This window comes from Mastigoproctus giganteus, chromosome 9 (genome assembly GCF_048544385.1).
Source record: "Mastigoproctus giganteus isolate SK-2022 chromosome 9, ASM4854438v1, whole genome shotgun sequence".
Taxonomy (NCBI): Eukaryota; Metazoa; Arthropoda; class Arachnida; order Uropygi; family Thelyphonidae; genus Mastigoproctus; species Mastigoproctus giganteus.
The window spans coordinates 31216442-31237557 of NC_143583.1; the positions used below are offsets into that span (position 1 = coordinate 31216442).

At 39.2% G+C, this 21116-nt stretch overlaps 1 protein-coding gene across 1 annotated transcript; it reads left to right on the top strand.

Annotated features, from left to right (window-relative positions):
* Positions 1–1857: 1857 nt before the first annotated feature.
* On the top strand, positions 1858–20889 carry LOC150080132 (ubiquinone biosynthesis O-methyltransferase, mitochondrial-like). Its single transcript, XM_090380963.1, has 2 exons — positions 1858–2214; positions 19891–20889. Exon 2 carries the CDS (start codon positions 19976–19978, stop codon positions 20876–20878), a length of 903 nt encoding a protein of 300 aa, XP_090237089.1. The 5' UTR covers positions 1858–2214; positions 19891–19975; the 3' UTR covers positions 20879–20889.
* The last annotated feature ends 227 nt before the right edge of the window (positions 20890–21116 follow it).

The window sequence follows — 21116 nt, forward strand, 5'->3', positions numbered from 1 at the left end:
TGATTTGCATTGCAATATAAAAGAATGTTTCGATGTGAATTATTTCTCCTGATCTGTATTGTAGCATAAAAAATATATTCAAATCAAATGTGCTTTATTCTCTCTGATTCTCTTATTTTATTTTATTTTATTTTATTTATATTTATCATTGAGGAAATATAGGATCATAAGGCCTCTGATGCAGAAAATCAACAGAGTGCCTCATTCCACTCCTCTCTCATCTTCCATACCCTTTTGGCCTTACAGGTTATGGAACACGGCATAAAACCATAGTGAATAAAAACAGGATGACCAGTGGAAAAATGGAAGGGGGCCCAAAAGAAACTTTGTACCTCCTGATAAAATTCCTCTCAGAGATCCTCGGTGTGCAAACCCATTCTCACCAGATGTGAGCCCATGGGGTAGATATACAGGGTGATTTACTACCAGTGCGACAAACTTGCAGGAAGTGTAGTGGGCACAAAGACGAATCGGAATCACATAGCATTACAGGGTCCAAAATGCCTTCGTCATGCGGTAGAGGTCGTTGAACGGGAGGTCACGTGAACAGCGATCCCGCTGGAAGTCAGCATTTGCGAACCGTTTCTGTTGAAGAAACCAAGTAGCAAAAGTCCTCCGGAGTGGATAATCCGCAGGCTCCAATGATTGGACGCGTTGCAGATGGTATGAACTCATTTGGTTTGTTGACAATATCCTCCATACAGTGGATTGGGAAATACCCAATCGTTGGCCTATCGCTCGAGTACTCGTAGTCGGATTGCCTTCTGCAAGACGTAGGACATTCTCCTCATTGTCTGGCGTCCTCGTCGTTCGCTCTCGATTCATGGTACCTCTCGTGAAACAACCAGTCTCACCTAACCTTCTGTGCACACGTGCGAAAATCGTATGATGAGGAGCACGCCTGTGGGTGAAACGTTCCTGGTACAAGCGCAGAGCGGCGCGCCAGTTACAGTCCGCAGCTCCATACGCGAGGTGCATGTCGGCCAGTTCAACGTTTGAATACTCATCCATCCTACTGCCTCGGGAACCGGTTCGCAAATGCTGACTTCCAGCGGGATCGCTGTTCATGCGACCTCCCGTTCAACGTCCTCTACCGCATGACGAAGGCATTTCGGACCCTGCAATGCTATGTGATTCCGATTCGTCTTTGTGCCCCCTACACCTCCTGCAAGTTTGTCGTACTGGTAGGGAATCACCCTGCATAGGCCCTAGTGAGTAGCATAGTTGGTAAATTGCCGTTCTCCCAACACTGGTTGGAAAAGACCTGAGTTGGAGTCCTGTCAATGACGAGAGGAATTTTTATGGGTCCTTTTCACAACGTGGCTTAATTAGTCGGTCTGAGGCGAGGGTAGCACGTTTTTCCTTCCCGGAAACCCTGGTTTTTCATCCAGCAAAATAGAAAATCGACCACAGAACACACGCAATTGACAGACAATGTACAAGGAGCGTTATTGCCTTATTCGCCTAAAATCCTACAGCAACATATGGATATAAGGTCTGTATTGCTTCAGGGGCTCATATCTGGTGAGTATGGGCCTGGCACACACATCTTTGGTGATTCCTTTCTATTTCTGTCAATCTCTCTCTCTCTCTCTCTCTTAGGGTAACGGGAATCTTTTTTTGGCTGGTGCAGTATAAGCCTCAGGCTTACTTGCACCATATGGCTAATAATAATACTTTTCCTCGTCATTTTATGATCTGTGTACTAGAAAATAGCACTAGTACCGTATTACTATTTGCAAGTTGATCATGGGGTCCCTGCAAAGATGAATTTTTACTTATTGTTTTCTTCTTTTTTTTCCATGGCTGAGTAATTACAAATAACTCATTCTTTACCTAGTTATTCCCACAGAGAAGTAAGATGCTATGTTACTACTCTGTGGTAATTCCTATCTAATCTGTGCATTCCGGTGAAAACCGGTTTGCAGCGACTTTTCCTATATGTACTTTGTTGGCTGTTCTGCTGCTTTAGTCTATACTTTTTCCGTGTTGCGTAAGTTCTAGGTATAATAGGTATAGTTGTTTGCATGATGAAAATATTTGTGGAAGCATACTGTATACCTATGCGCCTTCCCATCTCTCCCATTCAATGTTTATTTCCATAAACAACTGCGCAGAAAACAGCATCCTAGTGTATCAGTTCCCGGTGGTGACTGGACATGTGATTTCTCTGATGACTCAGCATTTCTCGGCCCGTCTTCATGTCATATCATGGTCAGTCTGAGGCAAAATTTACTTGTCGAATATCAGTATAGAGAAAAAAAATTATAGAATAGCTTTTAATGCTGTAGTTTTTAATCTACGTACTGCAGATTTTAAAACTTGGCCGTGTAGTTGCGGTTTTCCTGCGTTTCCGGGGTATGTCATAGCGTGAGGTGTGAAAGAATTATATGAGAAGACGTGGAAGGGGGAACTGTTTCCGTTTTTAATTTAAATTTATTTCGTAGTAATATTCCACAGTTAGTGGGTGGTGTGTGCTAAGAGATATTCCGTATTTTCATTAACTCAGTTGATTTAAAAATTAGTTTTCTATTGTGTAGTTGCGTTGTTTAGTATTAGTACTGGTAGTGGCAAACGATGCAGGAAGGCAAAGAATAATTCTGAAACCACTGTATATAGTTTCATAATTATTCTTTGCATACATTTTGTTTGTTACTGCATCATGGTACACAATCAGCTTGGTTAACGAATCACTCTACACAAACCAATGCTGGACTGTGGTATGACATCATTTCAGTGGAGATGGACCTGCATTACTTGACTGACCATTACAGGTCACTGTTGAAAAAAAGCCATGAATTTGAAAGTGTCTACAATTCTGCCCAGACACGGTAGGAGGGAGTATATGATGAGAGCCTTGTCGATCGATTCGGCCGTGGAAAGATTGTGCAAGGCTCGAAGGGTACAATTTTTCTCAGCCTGGTCTGTACTTGTTAACAGGAGAGACTGCTTCTATAGGGATGGGATATTCTATAGAAAGGTGCAAGAATATTTGCTGATGCTATCGAGGCCGTGTTAGGTGGTTTAGAAAACTGCTAGCTTGGCGGGATACAAGGACTGATAGATTAATAGTAGCCAGTGGCAGAGGCGAAAGTGATTGTTGCACTGCTTCTATTGGAATGAGCAGCAGCCTGAAAAACAAGATGCAGGGTACTTCGGAGACTGCTGGGAGTCATCGTGGTACAAGTAAACACATGGGTTGTGTTAGGGTAGCTAAGAATAGAAACAGGTGCGTGTACACCAGTGCTAGGAATTTGGTAAATAAATTTGATGAATTTGAGGTATTGCTCAAAACATCAAAGGCAGATATTGTTGAGATATCAGAGATGTGGTGTCACACAGATATAAGGAATGCAGAACTGGAATTTGGAGAGTGCAATGTGTACAGAAAGGATAGACAGGACAGGAAGGGAGGAGGGGTTATGCTATTAGTTAAGAAACATAAAATCCAAGGAAGTGAAGCCAGTTGACATCGCAGGACAGTGCAGTGTCAAGTCAGTTTGGTGTGACATAAGCAGTGGGAGATCAAAATCGAGAGCAGGGGTGTGTTATAGGCCTAATGACTCTGATGAGTATAATAAGAAACTGTACAGGGAATTAGAGCGGGCCTTTAAATCAGAGAGCCTTATAATGGGGGATTTTAATTTCCCAGATATTAACTGGAATTTGTGGGTTGGTCACTCACACACTAGCAAGATTTTTGTGGATTTATTGGATGATTGTTTTCTACATCATCATTTTCGGGAGGCAACTAGAGAGAGTAATACTTCTGATCTGATTATCAGTAATGATTCTTCATGCATTAAGAATCTGCAGATATAGGAACCACTAGGTGGCATTGATCACAGTGTGCTGAAGTGGGATTTACTCAAAGAGGTAACTACCATCAGGGGTAAAAGGAAGGGTTTTTGCTTTCGTAAATGCAACTGTGATGGTCTCAGACAGTATTTAAATTCTAGACAGTGGAACCAACTGAAGATGTTAACAGCAAATTCAAAATGGGGAAGCATTCAAAGAATTTATCTTGGAAGCTACTCATCATCATCATCATCAGCCATTTTCAATCCACTGCAGGATGAAGTCCTCTCCAGCAACTTTCCAGTTCCTTCTGTTTTGAGCACTGGCCATCCATTTACTACCCACAAACTCATGAATTTCATCTATCCATCTCCGCCTTTGTCTTCCAGGTTTTCGTCTAGCACCTCTTGGATACCATTCTGTTATTTTCTTAGTCCATCTGTCATCATGTCTTCGAGCTATGTGTCCTGCCCAAGACCATTTTAGTTCTTTAGTTTTGATAAGAATGTCCTTTACTTGAGTTTGCTGCCTAATCCATGTGTTTCTCTTCTTATCTAACAGTCTGATTCCCAATATGATTCGTTCCATTCTTCGCTGTGTAGTTCTCAGCTTCTCTTCCATTCTATTGGTGAGTGCCCAAGTTTTACTTCCATAAGTCATGGTGGGGAGTATACATTGGTTCATTATTTTACGTTTCAGACAAACTGGGATATTGCTCTTCAGTATGTGACTATATTTCCTGAATGCTATCCATCCAAAATTTATTCTTCTCTTGACTTCCAGCCATTTATCATTATTACAGCTAATAACTTGTCCCAGATAAGTATATGACTCCACCTTTTCAATTACTGCTCCTTCAATCATTATTTCCCTTTCTGTGTGATACTTGTTCATCATTACTTTTGTTTTAGCCATATTCATCTTTAGTCCAAAATCCTTACTAGCTGTGCATAACTGATTAAGATTTTCCTCTAATTCTTTGGGATCGTGGCTTATGACCACAATGCGATCTGCAAATCGTAAATGGTTTAGGTACTCTCCATTCACATTGACTCCTTTCTGCGACCAGTCTAATCTTCTGAAAGCTTCCTCAAGGGCAGCAGTAAACAGCTTCAGAGATATTGTGTCTCCTTGTCGAACTCCTTTCTCAATTTTAAATTTCCTACTGTCTTTGTCTAGTCTAATAAAGGAGGTAGCACTCTCATATATTTTCTTCAAAATCATAATATATGGGGTATCTATGCTTTGTCTTTCCAGTGCCCGAAACGTTGCCTTATACTGTAAGGAGTCAAATACCATTTCATAATCCACAAATGCCAGGCATAATGGTGTTTTATATTCATTTGCTTTCTCCATTAGCTGTGATATTACGTGAAGGTGATCCATAGTTGAGAATCCTGTCCTAAAGCCAGCTTGCTCTTTCGGTTGATTCTCATCAAGTATTCTTTCTAATCTGTTAGTAATGACCCTTGTGAACAACTTGTAGATGTGGGATAACAAGCTAATTGGTCTATAATTTCCAATTTCTGATTTATCTCCTTTCTTATGCAGCCAAACTGTGATTGCATTATTCCACTGCTTGGGCGTCAAACCTTTTCTAATGCACTTTGTGAAGAGCCTTGCCAGTTTTTGTATTATGTCTCTTCCTCCCAATTTTAACAACTCTACAGTAACTTCATCTTCCCCCGGGGCTTTCTGATTCTTCATTTCTTCAATGCATGTTATACCTCATCAGGAAGAATATCGGGTATGTCGTATGTGTTGCTACTTTGCAATCCATCTTCCCCACTGCTGACATCATTCCCTCGCTCCTTGTATAATTCTCTATAGTAGTCTTCTGCTCTTTCAATTATGCCTTCTCTGCTGTTTATAAGTACGCCATCGCTATTCTTCAGTTTCAGTATCATTTGTCTTTCTATATTACTGCTCGTGGCTGCTGATTTAAATCCTTTGTTTTCCCTTAATGCTTGTTCTACTTTTCTTGTGTTAAATCTTCTTAATGTCCTCTCTGAGTCTCTTTCTAATGGCTTTGCATAACTCAGTATACTCAATTTTCTCCTTGTCAGTGTTTTTCTTGCTCTTCATTTGTCGTCTTCGGTTCATCATGACAAGTGTTTCTTGACTAATTTTTTCCTCTTTGGATTTCCTTTTCCCTATAGGTTTCTTGGGCTTTATCACTTTCAGAAAGTTGTAATATTCCTCGTCCATATCTTGGTCCTGAGCAGTCTGCAGAAGCTCAAACTTGTTCTTAAGTTCCAGTACATACTGCTTTTTCTCCTCCTCTGTGATCTCAAAGACCTTTGTATTATTTACTCGAGTCAGTTTTTTCCTTTCCTTTCCTTTCCTATATCTATATCAAGTGTACATCTTACCATTCTGTGATCACTTCCAACATTTACCTTATTAAGGACGGTAACATCATTCACAGTATATCTTCTGTTAGTGAGGATGAAGTCAATTTCATTAGTAGTTAATCCATTTGGACTCTTCCATGTCCACTTTCTATTCACCTTTTTCTTGAAAAAAGTGTTCATTACTGACAGTCCTTAAGATTCTGCAAATTCCACAAGTCTTTCACCTCTTTCATTTCTTTCACCAATTCCAAAATTTCCTATAGTTCCCCTTTCTGCCCTGTTTTGTCTTTTTCCAACCTTAGCATTGAAGTCCCCCATAATAATAGTGTAGTGGTTTTTCTGCTCATCTAGAAGACTCTCAATTTCAGTGTACATTTCTTCAACCTCTTCATCATCATGGCTCGATGTTGGTGCATAAATCATTATAATCTTTAGCTTGTACCTCTTAGAAATCTTGAGTATTAGTCTTGACACTCTTGGTGATGTACTTTTGAATTCCAAAATGTTGTTTTTAAAATCTTTATGGACCAGAAACCCAACTCCACCTTCACTCCTTTCACTGTTTCCATTGGTGTACAGCAGATTTCCACTTGATAAACTTATAAGTGTTTCATTTCTTCTTCTTGTTTCAGCCAAACTGATGATATTCCAATTCACATTTTCTAATTCCTTTTCCAGCTCTAATATCCTGTCTTCACCGATGGAAGCTACTAGGCTTTATGTCTAGTAGGACTAATCAGCAATGACATGTGTACCTTGCATCCGTTCCTGTCTGATTGAGCTGGTCCTCTTAACTCGATGTTAAGCCAGCTCAATCAGACCTAACTCTCGTAAGGAGTTCTCTCCTTTGTATCAAAATATGTTTTCATTTGTAAAATTACCTGTTTTTGTAAATTAATTGTTCTATTTTCCCGGAAGTTTCGGGAGGCTGTAAAAATGTAAACCCCTGGCATTTTGGCCGTGAAGGGCATTAAAGATTATCTCTCTCTCTCTCTTTCTCTCTCTCTCTCTCTCTCTCTCTTTAGGTACCAACTAAGAAATATTGTTCAAGGTTTAGGCCTGAATGGATATGACATTAACTAATGAGACATATGGCAGAGAAGAAAAATGCATGGGATCCATATAAATTAATGGGTGACATGGAAGCCTATGATAGATATATAATCTGGTCTGTAACAAAGGAGATTAGGCTGACAAAGGCAGATTATGAGAAATCCTTGGCAAAGGATGCAAAGAAAAACAGAAAAGTGTTCTTTACCTATGTAACTTCTAGAAGGAACGGGATGAATCAGAATGGTCCAATGTATATTGATGGTTCAACTGTTGATGATCCTGCTCAGGTGTTTAACAAACTAAATTTTGCATCTATATTCACACATGAGGAGTTATTCAGGAAGTGGAATGCCAGAGGTGAAGTAAACTCTGGCAGTGAGCTAGAAGATTTTGTAATAACTGAGAGGAAAGTGGAGGAGAAATTGTTGAGGATAAACATAAAAAAGGCAACCGGGGTGGATGGAATCTATCCAGTTATATTAAAGGAGGCAGCAAAGGAAATAAGCAAAAACCCTTAGGCATAATTATGACAGCTTCTTTGGACTCAGGGGAGGTACCCATAGACTGGAGATGTGCAAATGTGACCCCAATTCACAAAGTAGGATAAAAGGCTGACACAATTAATTATAGACCTGTGAGTTCAACTTCTGTTCCAGGAAAATTAATGGAAGCACTTGTTAAAGAAGCACTGCAGGATCATCTAGACAAGATTTCAGTTGTAGCTCAGACACAGCATGATTTTGTTAAGGGAAAGTCTTGCCTGACCAATTTGATTGGATACTATGAACACAAAAGAACAGGATGCAGGGATAACTTTGATATTATATATTTTGATCTTAGAAAGGCTTTTGATACTGTTGCACATGGAAGACTGCTGCACAGATTGGAGTAGTGTGTCATTGGAGGCAAATTGCTGCTATGGATAAAGGGATGGTTGAGGCAGAGAAGACAGAGAGTGGTAATCAATGACCACTGCTCATTGTGGACTAATTTTATTAGTGGAGTCCCTCAGGTTTCAGTGTTGGGTCCATTGTTGTTTTCTGTATTTATAAATGATATTGATGATGGTATATCAAGCTTAATGTCCAAGTTTGCAGACGATACAAAGGGTGGCAGGGTTGTTAAGGACACTACTGACAGTATGCTGCTTCAACAGGATCTGGAAAGGTTGAGCAGATGGGCTGATATGTGGAAAATGAAGTTTAACATTGACAAATGTAAAGTACTACATATAGGGAACAGTAACCCCAGAACAACGTATCAACTCTGTGGTACTACACTGACAGTGGTATTGAATGAAAAGGACCTGAGGGTAATTGTGCAGTCAGAAATTAAGTTTTCTGAGTAGCTCATGGTGTCTTGTCAATGATATACAGGAATTTTTCTAGCAGGGATAAGGAGGTGGTGATTATTCCCTTGTATAAGACAATGGGCAGGCACACCTTGAGTATTGTATACAGGTCTGGAGGCCTCATTTCAAGACGGATGTAGAGCTTCTGGAATGAGTACAGAGAAGAGAAACAAGATTAGTGAATGGAATAAAGGGTTTCTCTTACGAAGAAAGGCTTAAGTTTTGCAAATTACAGTGGCTGGAGACTAGGCACTGGCGAGGTGATCTGATAGAGGTGTATAAAGCCTCAAATGGTTTGAGCATGCTCAATGTTGATGGGATTCTTCCTCACCTGAGAGGGCATAAATTCAAATTGAGGAACGACAGATGTAGGATAGATGTGCGGAAATTTGCCTTTAACCATCTAGTTGGTTGGTGGAACAGACTTTCATCCCTTGTTGTGGAAGTTGATAGCCTAAATAAATGTAACGCTCAGCTGGACAGGTATTTCTAAGGAATGGAGCGGCGAAATGGGAGGCGAAATGTTTTTTTTTGGCTGATACTGCATAAGCTTGCTTTCTTGCACCATATGCCTCTACTAATGCTAATGCTACTTCCAGCAACTCTATTATTTTCTCTGAAACAAAAGTGAAGCTAACAGGTTTGTAAATTACGCATAACACCCTTTGATCTCCATTTGTGAATTGGGGGATATTTGCAAATCAGTTCTTCCTTTGGATACCCTTGTAATTATTGCTAAAGGTTTGCTTAATATAATTGGACAGATCCTGTTTACTCCATGTGGCATTTTTAAATTTAGCATCAACAATTTCTCTTCAACTTTCCTTTTAGTTTCTATAAAATCATTTTTAGTGATCAGAATGCTAGATCTTCTGACATCCTGATCACTAAAAATTCCACATGTGAGAATGTAGATGCAAAATACCTACTCAGATTTTCAGAAGCCTGAGCAGGATCATTAACAGTAATCCATTCATGTCTGGTGGATCGATATGATCCAACCCGTTATAGTGTTTATGAAAGTAAAGATTTCTTTGCTGCCTTTCTTTGCAAGAGATTTCATGTAATCTGCCAAAGAGTCCAGAGGCATTGAGCCACAACTTTCCCTGTTCACTATATTTTGGAAGAATAATTTTTTTTTTTATGAAAGCTCAAATGTGAAAGGTATTAGAACCTATAATACTTGGTACAATACATCAGTTGAAGGCTGAGAAGACAGATGATACTTGTTGACTTTAGACATGAGTAGATTATAATTTGGATGGTTGTTCTGCAATAAAAGAAGAATATAAAAAGTTTTTTTCTGTGAATTTGGAGTTGGACAGTGAATGGATGCTGATTGGTTGCTGTACATGTTTAGACTGCTTTGGATATGAGTAGGGGAATTAGAGATGCCAGTTCAGAATGATGATGACGATGGCACCTCCGTAGCCTGGTGGGCAGAAGCAGCAGTGCGTAGCACACGCTTATTGATTAGACCGGGGTTCGCGCCCGTGACCACCAAATACGGAAGATGTGGAAAGGTCAGGGAATGGCCACCGCATATCCCCGGAGCAATATGGCCTTAATTGCCAATGCTCCTAAAAACCAAATAACAAACAGCAAACAAACAGTTCAGAATAATGCCTATGGAAGGATCTATAGAAAAGCTCGCATCAGAATCTGTTCTTTTAGAGGCCACACCATACTATTATTACACAACTACCCCAGAGTGAGGTATACCATTTGTCTATCTTCCTTATGGATTGCTGTAGTGTGTTTCTAGAAATAATTCTTCAGGTTAACTATTGCTGTCTTCTGTTGCTCAATGAGTCCCCTTCTTCCTACTTTCTGGGCAACTGTCATTCTCTCTCTCTCTCCATGGCTGATTTCGGGTGGTGTTGGCAGTTCTTGGTCATCGTCCTTGCCTTTCTCGTGGTATCTTCAAGCTCGGTTTTAGTCTACTCTATGACCGCGAAGGAGTATGTTAGCACTGGGACTGCATAGGTGTTTATGGCTTTAACTGTACTCCCTCCATTCAGCTTTGTTTTCAGCAGGCTTCTGAGATTCTAATAGTATTTTTTGGTTAGGCAGGCCTTAATTTCCTTGTGCTGTAGCTGCTGATCCTGTATCATCCCCAAGTATTTGTAGGCCTCTCCTTCTGCCATGGCTTCGATCTCTTTACAAGAGTGCAGCTGGTGGTTTCGGTTGACTAATTTGCCCCGGTGCAATCCGTGTGTCTTGCATTTGTCTAGACTAAATTTCATCCTAATATCATTGCTGAATTCATTGGTGATCCGGAGTAGTTGGTGGAGATGCTTCTCGGTTCCTGCATATACCTTGATATCGTCCATGTACATCAGGTGGGTTTGTTATTTGGTTTTTAGGAGCATTAGCAACTAAGGCCATATCGCTCCGGGATATGCGGTGGTCATTCCCTGACCTTTCCGCATCCTCCGTATTTGGTGGTGACGGGCTCGAACCCCGGTCTAATCAAGAAGCGTGTGCTATGCACTGCTGCTCCTTCCCACCTGGGTACGGAGGTGCCACATTAGGTGGGCGAGGGTGTATAGATTGTTCCTTCCTTCTTTGAGGTTATATCCGTACTTGCTACTGTTGAGCTTGGTGGATAGCGGGTTAAGTGCTAGACAGAACTACAGTGGGCTCAGGGCATCTCCCTGAAAGATTTCTCTTGATGGGAATTGGCCTGGATGTTTTTGACCTTAATGGAGGTACTCCATTTCGCCATGTTCCTCCTAATAAGTTTGTCACTATCGGATTTACCTTGTAGATCTTCGGGGTCTATGTTAGCCAGCTATGAGGTACAGAGTCGAAAGCCTTGCAGTAATCGATGTAGGCTGTGTACATGTTGCGCTGCTTCTTGTAGGCTTGCTCCATAACCACGGCATCAGTGGTTAATTACTCCTTACATCCTTTCTGCTGTTTGGCTGTTATGTTCTGGCTATCCAAGTGGAGAGCCAGAATTTTGTTATCATATACTTGGATTTCAGGAAAGCTTTTGATACTGTTGCACATGGAAGACTACTGTACAAATTGGAGCAGTATGGCGTTAAGGGCAAGTTGCTACAATGGATAAAAGGATGGTTGAGTGGGAGAAGACAGAGTGGTGGGCAATGGATACTGCTCTATGTGGACTAATGTTATTAGTGGTGTCCCTCAGGGTTCAGTGTTCAGTTTTGTATATTTATCAATGATATTGATGAAAGTATATCTAGTTTAATGTCAAAGTTTACAGATGATACAAAGGTTGGCAGGGTTGTTAATAACAGTAATGAGGTATGCTGCTGCAACAGGATCTGGAAAAGTTGCGCAGACGGGCTGAGAAGTGTCAACTGAAGTTTAATATTGACAAATGCAAAGTACTGCATATGGGTAGCAGTAACCCCAGAGAAATGTACCAACTATATTATTATTAGCCATATGGTACAAGGAAGCCAGAAGCTTATGCTGCACAAGCCGAAAAAAAAAAAAAAATTTCCGAATTACCCCGAGAGAGAGAGAGAGAGAGAGAGAGAGAGAGAGAGAGAAGTAGAAGGGAATCATCAAGAAAAAGAAGAATGATGATATCCAGCTGAGGACCCTGGGTATGCCAAGCCCATAATCACCAGATGTGAGTCCCTGGGTATGGTATTACATTCGGGGTAGTGGAGAATGAAAGAGACCTTGGAGTAATTGTGCAGTCAGATATGAAGTTTTCTGAGCAGTGCAGACAGGCTGCCAGAGTAGTTCATGGAGTCTTGTCAACAGAGGTGTATTGCTAAAAAAATAGTACCGGAATACTCGTTTTCCAGAAGATTATATGATAACGCCACATCGACTGTACAGTAAGTAACTGAATCAGACTTCCGACTCACGGTTCATAGAACAACCAGTTCTGGCATTCAGCTCATGGCAAATCAAAATGCAGCATTTGCACGCATCACAGTATATTTCATTTGTTGGATCTTTTTATCTAACACAGTGGTTTTCAACCGGGGCGCCACAGCACACAAGGGTGCTGCAACAACATTCTTGGAGTGCCATGTAATTTGGGTTTAAGTTACTTAAAGTTATTATTATTATTATTTTGAAATTTATATATTTATTTCATTATAAGAGGGTACATTTTAAAGGGTACAGTACAATATCCATTGTACCGTATCTTTTTAATTTTGTGGTGATCTATAATTGATCTTTATTTAGTACCTCTATATAAAGAATAAAATTATTATATAGGTATATATTTAAAGGTCGAAAACCACTGTGTTAGGTATTTCTTTTGGCCTGGGGGTGCCGTGAAAAAATTACTGTGACACTAAGGGCGCCGTGAACCGAGAAAGGTTGGGAACCTCTGATCTAACACATTGTACTTTGGTAAGAAACATTCCAAGTTTCATGGCGAAATTTATATTTTTGTTTTTAAATAAATTTTTAAAGAAATCTATTAATTTTAAAGATTACTATTAATATATATTTTTAGTGGCAATGGGTAAAATAGATATTTCTCCCTCCTCTTTGATTATGCCATTGTTTCATAATATTAGGTGTATAAATTAATGATTTTCTATTGTAACATTTAGAAAAAAGTACTGGAACATCGTTCCGGTGCTTTTCGGCCTGAATACACCACTGCTTGTCAATGATATACAGGAATTTTGCAAGCAGGGATAAGGAGGTGATTATTCCCTTGTATAAGACAATGGTCAGGCCACACCTTGAGTACTGCGTACAGGTGTGGAAGCCTCATTTTAGGACAGATGTAGATTTGCTAAAACGAATACAGAGAAGGGCAACAAGACTGGTGAAGGGAACAAAGGGGTGCTCTTATGAAGAAGGGCTTAAGTACTGCAAATTGCAGCTTCTGGAGACTAGGCACCTGTGAGGCAATCTGATTGAGGTGTATAAGGCCTTGAATGGATTGAGCAGGTTTAATGCTGAGGTGATTCTTCCTCTTGCTCAGATTACAAATCTGAGGGGGCCATAGATTCAGACTGAGAAAAAACAGTTGTAGAATAGAAGTTTGCGGAAGTTTGCTTTTAGCCAACGGTAGTTGATTGCTTGAAAAATCTTCCATCTGTTGTGGAAGTTGATAGCTTAAATAAATTCAAGGCAGAACTAGACAAACATTTGGAATGAATGGATTAGTAAAATGGTAAGTTTTTTTTTTTTTTTTTTTTTGGCTGATGCTGTATAAGCTTGCTTTCTTGCATCATGTCTCTCTACTAATGCTAATGCTTCAACTACCTCTGTACTAAATTCCCATCGATCACCCAAGAGAAGCTAAAACAAGTTATTTTTGTTGGACCTCAAATTTGCAATGGGCTAGTTTAATTTTTTCAGGTTATCATGTCAACTTGTGCTGAAAAGTGAGTAAAATATCTTCATGCTAGCATTTGAACAATCCAAACTTATTTGTTATGTTTGTGGAAGTTATCTAGTCCTCAAGCAAAAACAAGATATCACAGAATTTGTGAAAAATGTGTATGTTGCTTATTTTGGAGTGAAACTCAGTGACCATAGTTCAAAAACCACTGTTAGACCTCAAAACTGTCCTCCTTCCTCCTCAAACTGGGTGTGATGAAACAGTTTCTGTCTGTGAAAGCTTTACCTCAAGAAGATTTCTGCTTCAACTACCTTTGTACTAAATTCCCATTGATCACCAAGGAGTAGCTAAAACAAGGTATTTTTTTGGACCTCAAATTTGCAAACTGATGAGAGAACTATGAATAAAAGAGAAAAACTGGCATGTATTAGCTGAAATAGTTGAAATATAGTTGAAAACTATATGCTTGTAGTCTAGGGGTACGAGGTTACTACCGCATTGGTCAAGATTTTTACAGCTCCAGTGATCACTAAGTTTTCATTTATATTTAGTCGTTTTATTGACTTAATTGTTATGCTAAATTATTTTCTATAACTAGCTTTATAGTTCTAGCCAAGCTCCGTGGGTTACTTTGAATTTAGATAGCAATTTTGAAAACTAATACTTAGTATCCGTAGATTTTACATTCGTAATTTGTCACCATTGTTATACGATACGGAATACCGTAAGGTGTAACGTAAAACTAGATAGCGAAATACGTAGCAGTGTATTAGAAATCTGTTAGATTGGCTCACATCAGCCCCGGGGGCTCACATCTGGTGAGTATGGGCTTTGGCACCCAGGGTCCTGAGCTGGATATCATCATTCTACTCTTCTTGATGATTCCTTTCTACTTTTGACTCTCTCTCTCTCTCTCAGGGTAACCCGGGAAATTTTTTTTTTTTTTGGCTGGTACAGCGTAAGCCTCAGGCTTCCTTGTACCATGTAGCTAATAATAATAATAATAAACAGTAATAATAAAATTTATTAATCTTATTAAATTTCATTGTTAATTAAATTATACTTAAAAGGAATCATGACCCAGACTAGAGCAGCAAAGCAGTGTTCACAGAATAACCAGTGCTGCGGCAAGTGGGCGAACCGAAGGAGGTGATTTTCCCACGCATCACAATCTAAATCAATGTGCGAAATGTGAAATTTTTGCAGACCTGTCTAGAACAGGACATGATATAGCCAAGGAGGATGTCTTTGTGTGTGTGTACTAGGTGCAGACTGTGAAGAAATTAGGCTCAATTCAGTGTTCTGATGGGTATCTATGAGAGTTTATAGGGTAAATGCCCTCGAAGAAATTAATATGAGGGGCCCATCAAGCTCTCAGCTGCCCAGCTCACTCCTGTGCATCTGAAAACACAGCAGCAATCTCCAAGGCAGAATGCACTAGTACCACAGGAACTAGTTATTGTCGGTGACTGTATTGTCAGAGAGATGGGGAATATATTATGCAAAATGGATAGGTGGAACTGGACTAGGGAATGTCTGCTAGGGGCAAAAGTTGATGACGTTGCCCTTAAAAGATATCATCTTTTAAGGGCACAAAAGGTGATATTGTTGTACGCATTGGCGCTATTGACCTTAAGAGTAAGTGATATGCAGATTTACACAAGTACAGATCAATGCTGAAAAAAAAAGTCATGAGTTAGTGTTAATTTCAAAGTGTCTGCAATTCTGCCCAGACATGATAGTAGGGAGTATATGATGAGAGCATTGTCAATCAATTCGGCCCTGGAGAGATTGTGCAAGGCTCACTGGGTAGAATTTTTTTCAGTGTGGTCTGTTCTTGCTAACAGGAGAGACTGCCTCTACAGGGATGGGATACACTTAAATAGAAAGGGTGCAAGAATATTTGCTGTTAGGTAGGTCAGAAAACTGCTAGGTCGGGGGGGGGGGGAATTTACAGATTAAAGATTAACAGTAGCCGTAGCGATTTTTGCACTTCTATTATAATGAGCAGCAGCCTAGAATGCAAGTTGCTGGGGATTTCAAGAGCTGCTGGGAGTCATTTATTATTATTATTAGCCATATGTTGCAAGGAAGCCTGAGTCTTATGCTGCACCATGCAAAAAAAAAAAATTTCTGAATTACTCAAAGAGAGAGAGAGAGAGAGAGAGAGAGAGAGAGAGAGAAGTAGAAGGGAATCACCAAGAAAGAGAAGAATGATGATATCCATCTCAGGATCCTGAGTGTGCCAAGCCCATACTCACCAGATATGAGCCCCTGGAGGTAAATCATCAAACAAGTAAATACATGGACTGTGTTATGGTAACTAAGAGTAAGAATAGTACATATATACTTGCATGTACACTAATACTAGAAGTATAGTAAATATAGTAATACTAGAAGTATAGTAAATAAAATTGATGAATTTGAAGTGCTGATCAAGACATCAAAGGCAGATATTGTTGGGATATCAGAGACTTGGTGTCATACAGATATAAGCAATGCAGAATTGGAATTTGGGGGCATACAATGTGTACAGAGAGGACAGACAGGGTAGGAAGGGAGGAGGGATTATGCTGTTAGTAAGAAATGCGAAATCTAAGGAAGTGCATCCAGTTGACACTGGTGGACAGTATGATATTGAGTCTGTTTGGTGTGACTTACACACTGGGAAAGGGAAAGTGAGAATAGGAATATGTTATAGGCCTAATGACGCTGATGAGTACAACAAACAGTTGTGCAGAGAAATAGAAACTGCCAGTAAATCCGAATGTCTTGTAATGGGGGATTTTAACTTTCCAGATATTGACTGGAACTTTCAATGGTCAAAGAACTTTCAAAGGCATACTAGCAAGACTTTTGTGCATTTATTGGAGGATTTTTTTCTACAGCAACATGTTCAAGGGGCAACCAAAAGGAGTAATACCCTTGATCTGATTATCAGCAGTGATGACCCATGAATTAGGAATTTGCAGAAAAAGGAACTACTAGGTGACAGTGATCACAGTGTACTGATGTGGGATTTACTTAAAGATGTAACTGTGATCAAGGGTAAAGGGAAGAGTTTTTGTTTTCTTAAAGGTGACTACAAAGGTCACAGACAGGTTTTAAATTCTATAGAGAGGAATCAACTGATGATTTTATCAACGGTGAATTCTAAATGGGAAGCCATCAGCGACTTAATCTTGGATGCTACTAGGCTTTTCATACCAACTAAGAAATACTGTTCAAGGTTCAGGCCTAAATGGATGTCAGATGAATTGATGAGGCTTGTGGCAGAGAAGAAAAATGCATGGAATGCATATAAATTATCAGTTGACACAGAAGCCTATGGCAGATATAAGCTAGTCTCTAATCAAGTCAAAAAGGAGTTTAGGCAGGCAAAGGCAGATTACAAAAAATCTTTGGCAAAGGATGCAAAGAAAAACAGCAAAGAGTTCTTTACATATGTAAACTCTATAAGGAAGGGGATGAATCAGATTTGTCCATTTAACATGGATGGTTCGACTATTGATGATCCTGCTCAAGTAGCTGATAAACTGAATGAGTATTTTGCATCTACATTCACACATGAGGAGTTATGCCAGAAGTTTATCAAACTCTAACAGGGAGCTAAGTGATTTTGTGATAACTGAGATCAAAGTGGAGTTGAAATTGTTGAAGGTAAACATAAAAAGGCACCTGGGGCAGATGGGATCTATCCAGTTATAATGAAGGAGGCAATAAGGGAAGTAAGCAAACCCTTAGCCATCTAAGGATGCTCTCATAATAATTATGAGAGAATCCTTAGAGTCAGGGGAGGCCCCCCATGGACTGGAGAAGTGCAAATGTATCTCCAGTTCACAAAGGGGGTTCAAAGGGTGACAAATAATTATAGACCTGTTAGGTTAACTTCTGTTCCTGGGAAAATAAGAGTCACTGGTTAAAGAGGTGATACAGGATCTCCTGGACAACACAGCAGCAATAGTTCAGACAGCATGGGTTTGTTAAGGGGAAGTTTTGTCTGACCTATTTGATTGGATACTATGAAGTTGCCACAAAGTTGCCAGATGTTAAAAATAATTTTGATATGCTTGTCAGGAAAGCTTTTGATACTGTTGCACAGAGAAGACTGCTGTACCAATTGGAGCGGTATAGCATTAAGGGCAAGTTACTGCAATGGATAAAGGGATGGTTGTGTGGGAAACAGCAAAGTGTGGTAATAAATAGACACTGCTCTACCTGGACTAATGTTATTACCGGAATCCCCCATTGTTTGGTGCTGAGCCCATTGTTGTTTTGTGTATTTATCAATGATATCGATGAAGGTATATCAGACTTAAATGTTCTGTTTGCAGATGATACACAGGTTGGCAAGGTTGTTAATGACACTAAAGACAGTATGCTACTGCAACAGGATCTAGAAAGTTAAGCAGATGGGCTGAGAAGTGGCAACTGAAATTTAACATTGACAAATGCAAAGTACTGCACATGGGTAGCAGTAACCCAAGAGAACTCAGGGTGTGGGTTACTGCTACCACGGGTAGCAGTAACCCACCCCCTCAGTTTAGTACCAACTCTGTGGTACTAAACTCAGGGGGGGTGGAGAATGAAAAAGACCTGGGAGCAATTGTGTAGTCAGATATGAAGTTCTCTGAACAGTGCAGACGGGCTGCCAGAGCCGGTCATGGAGTTTTGTCAATGATATATAGGAATTTTGCTAGTAGAGACAAGGAGGTGATTATCCCTTTGTATAAGGCAGTGGTTGGGCCAGACCTTGAGTACTGTATACAGGCCTGGTGGCCTCATTTTGAGAAGGACATCAAGACTGGTGAGAGGAACAAAGGGGTACGCTTATGAAGAAAGGCTTAAGGTCTGAAGTTGCAGCATCTGGAGACTAGGCACCTGCGAGATGATCTGATTGAGGTGTATAAGACCTTGAATGGTTTGAGCAAGCGGAATGCTGACGGGATACTTCCGCTTGCTCAGACTAAGAACCTGAGCGGGCATAGATTCAAATTGAGGATGGACAGTTGTAGAATAGATGTATGGAAGTTTGCCTTTAGCCGATGGGTAGTTGATTGCTGGAACTGCCCTTTTCAATAGTGTTTTCAACATATATTTAAATATGTCTGGTAAAAGTAACATTTTGTTATAATTTCAGCGCACAAATTTTGTGAAAAATCAATTTCTTTCATAATTTTTGAAGAAAACTGATGTCATTTTTGAAATCAGCATTAGAAAATGATCCAGAAATGCCCTTTTCTCAGAAAACATCAGTGAATTTTTTTTGAAATGTGGAATAGTGTTGATCAGTCAGGAAAATAATTGCTAAAGAACTCTTCTTTTCTAGAAGTTTCACTAAATAAAAGTAAAGCTATATGATGTAATGATTTGTTTAGTAGTAGAAAATGTTTCTGATGACAAAAAAAAAAAAAAAAAAAAAGCAAGCAGATAAAATATGAACTATGTGCTTTCCCTTCTCACAAAGGTATCTAGTTAACAAAGGTAACTATCAGTTAACCTTTGAATTTCTTCAAACTGTCAACCTCAACTACATGTGGAGGCAACTTGTTCCAGTAATCAACAATTTACTGGCCAAACTATTTTGTGTAGTTTTCAGCATATGTGAAACTTAGTATTGAGGCTGTTAATCATATTTTGTTTAGCTTAAAAATACAACTCAGAAAAAAAAAATATCACAGTTTTGACCGAATTTCACTAAGAAAGCTGGGAAAATTGTTCATACTACATGCCCTATCCCACAGTTTCAAATTTATTTAATTTTTTGCCCTGGAGCAAGCACTCTGTTCTTGTTGCATTTCCTTGTCACAGTCCTGCTCATTAATCTTTCAATTCATTTTGATTTATAATTACAATAGACACTAGACAAAGTCTAGTAATATTTAACATTCATTTTATAATTCTATGAGTAATATATAGATTAAAATTTCTTTACTCGTCATTAAACTTGAGTACTAGTGTAGGCAACTGCTCATAGCAAATTTTCATTATTTTAAGATCTTTGAACTAATTGTTTTTTTTTTTTTTTTCAGCTTGCTGTTGATTGAAATTCCATTTAGCCAAAAAATGTTACAGTAAAGAGTCAAGTTGAAAACTTGTGTCAAATTGTAGCAAAAGATGTCCATTTTTTGTTTGACAGTAAAGAAAAAGGGTGTAAGCAGTGCATTTGTTTCATCCATCACTCATGCCAGATCATTATGCTTGCAAAGCAGATATATGAAGCTTCTGTCAGAAAGAAAAACATTACCTTCTTTCTTATATCATACTGAAACTTTTAATACTGAAGAGCTTCAAAAGCAATATCTGAAACTCAGTTCTTCTTGGTGGGATACTAAGGGAGTATTTGCTCCCCTTCATTCAATGAATTCTTTACGTGTGCCACTAATTCGGGATGGACTTATGTCAAAAAGTTGTGGAGCTAAAAATGCATTTCCTTTAAAAGGTTTTCACATTTTAGATGTTGGTTGTGGTGGTGGATTGCTGTCTGAGCCTCTTGCACGTCTAGGTGCCACTGTCACTGCCCTTGATCCACTTTTAGAAAACATCAGTATAGCTGAACAACATTCTTCCCAGGATCCAAATATAAAAGACTCCATTAATTATATTTGTGGCACTGCAGAAAGTTTGGTTGAAAGCCATTGTGAAAAATTTGATGCTGTTGTGGCAAGTGAGGTGCTTGAACATATACAGAATATGGATTACTTCTTGAATTCTCTTGCTACTTTGGTTAAAGAGGAAGGATCCTTGTTTTTTACAACAATTAATAGAACATTTTTATCATATTGGCTGGCCATTATAGCAGCAGAGTTATTTCTAAATATTGTGCCAAGAGGAACACATGATTGGCATAAATTTGTGCCTCCTACTGAACTTCAGAAACAACTTAATTGTCACGGTTGCCAGACTTATCTCCTTCACGGAATGTGCTATAACCCACTTACTAACAAGTGGAGGTGGACAGAAAACACTAGTGTTAATTATGCTTTGCATGCAGTTAAATTACCTAGGGTTTTGATGTAAAAATGTTAACCAGGATGTTATGTATTTTATCTGTATAAAAATACAGATAACAATACAAATAAAAGTGGTTGGTTGATTTGTAGTTATTCTGGAGAACGAGCACTTGTTACTTACTTAACAAAAAAAAACAACAACCTTACAGGCCTATGTAAATAGAAGTTCATATTAAATTCAATTCATTAATTTATTTTTTACAAACTGTCATTTCATGGTTTGTAAATAATTGAATTAATTAAAT

What these genes read in the sequence shown, in the direction of transcription:
- LOC150080132 (XM_090380963.1), top strand. Translation starts at nt 19,976, where the DNA reads ATGTCCATTTTTTGTTTGACAGTAAAGAAAAAGGGTGTAAGCAGTGCA.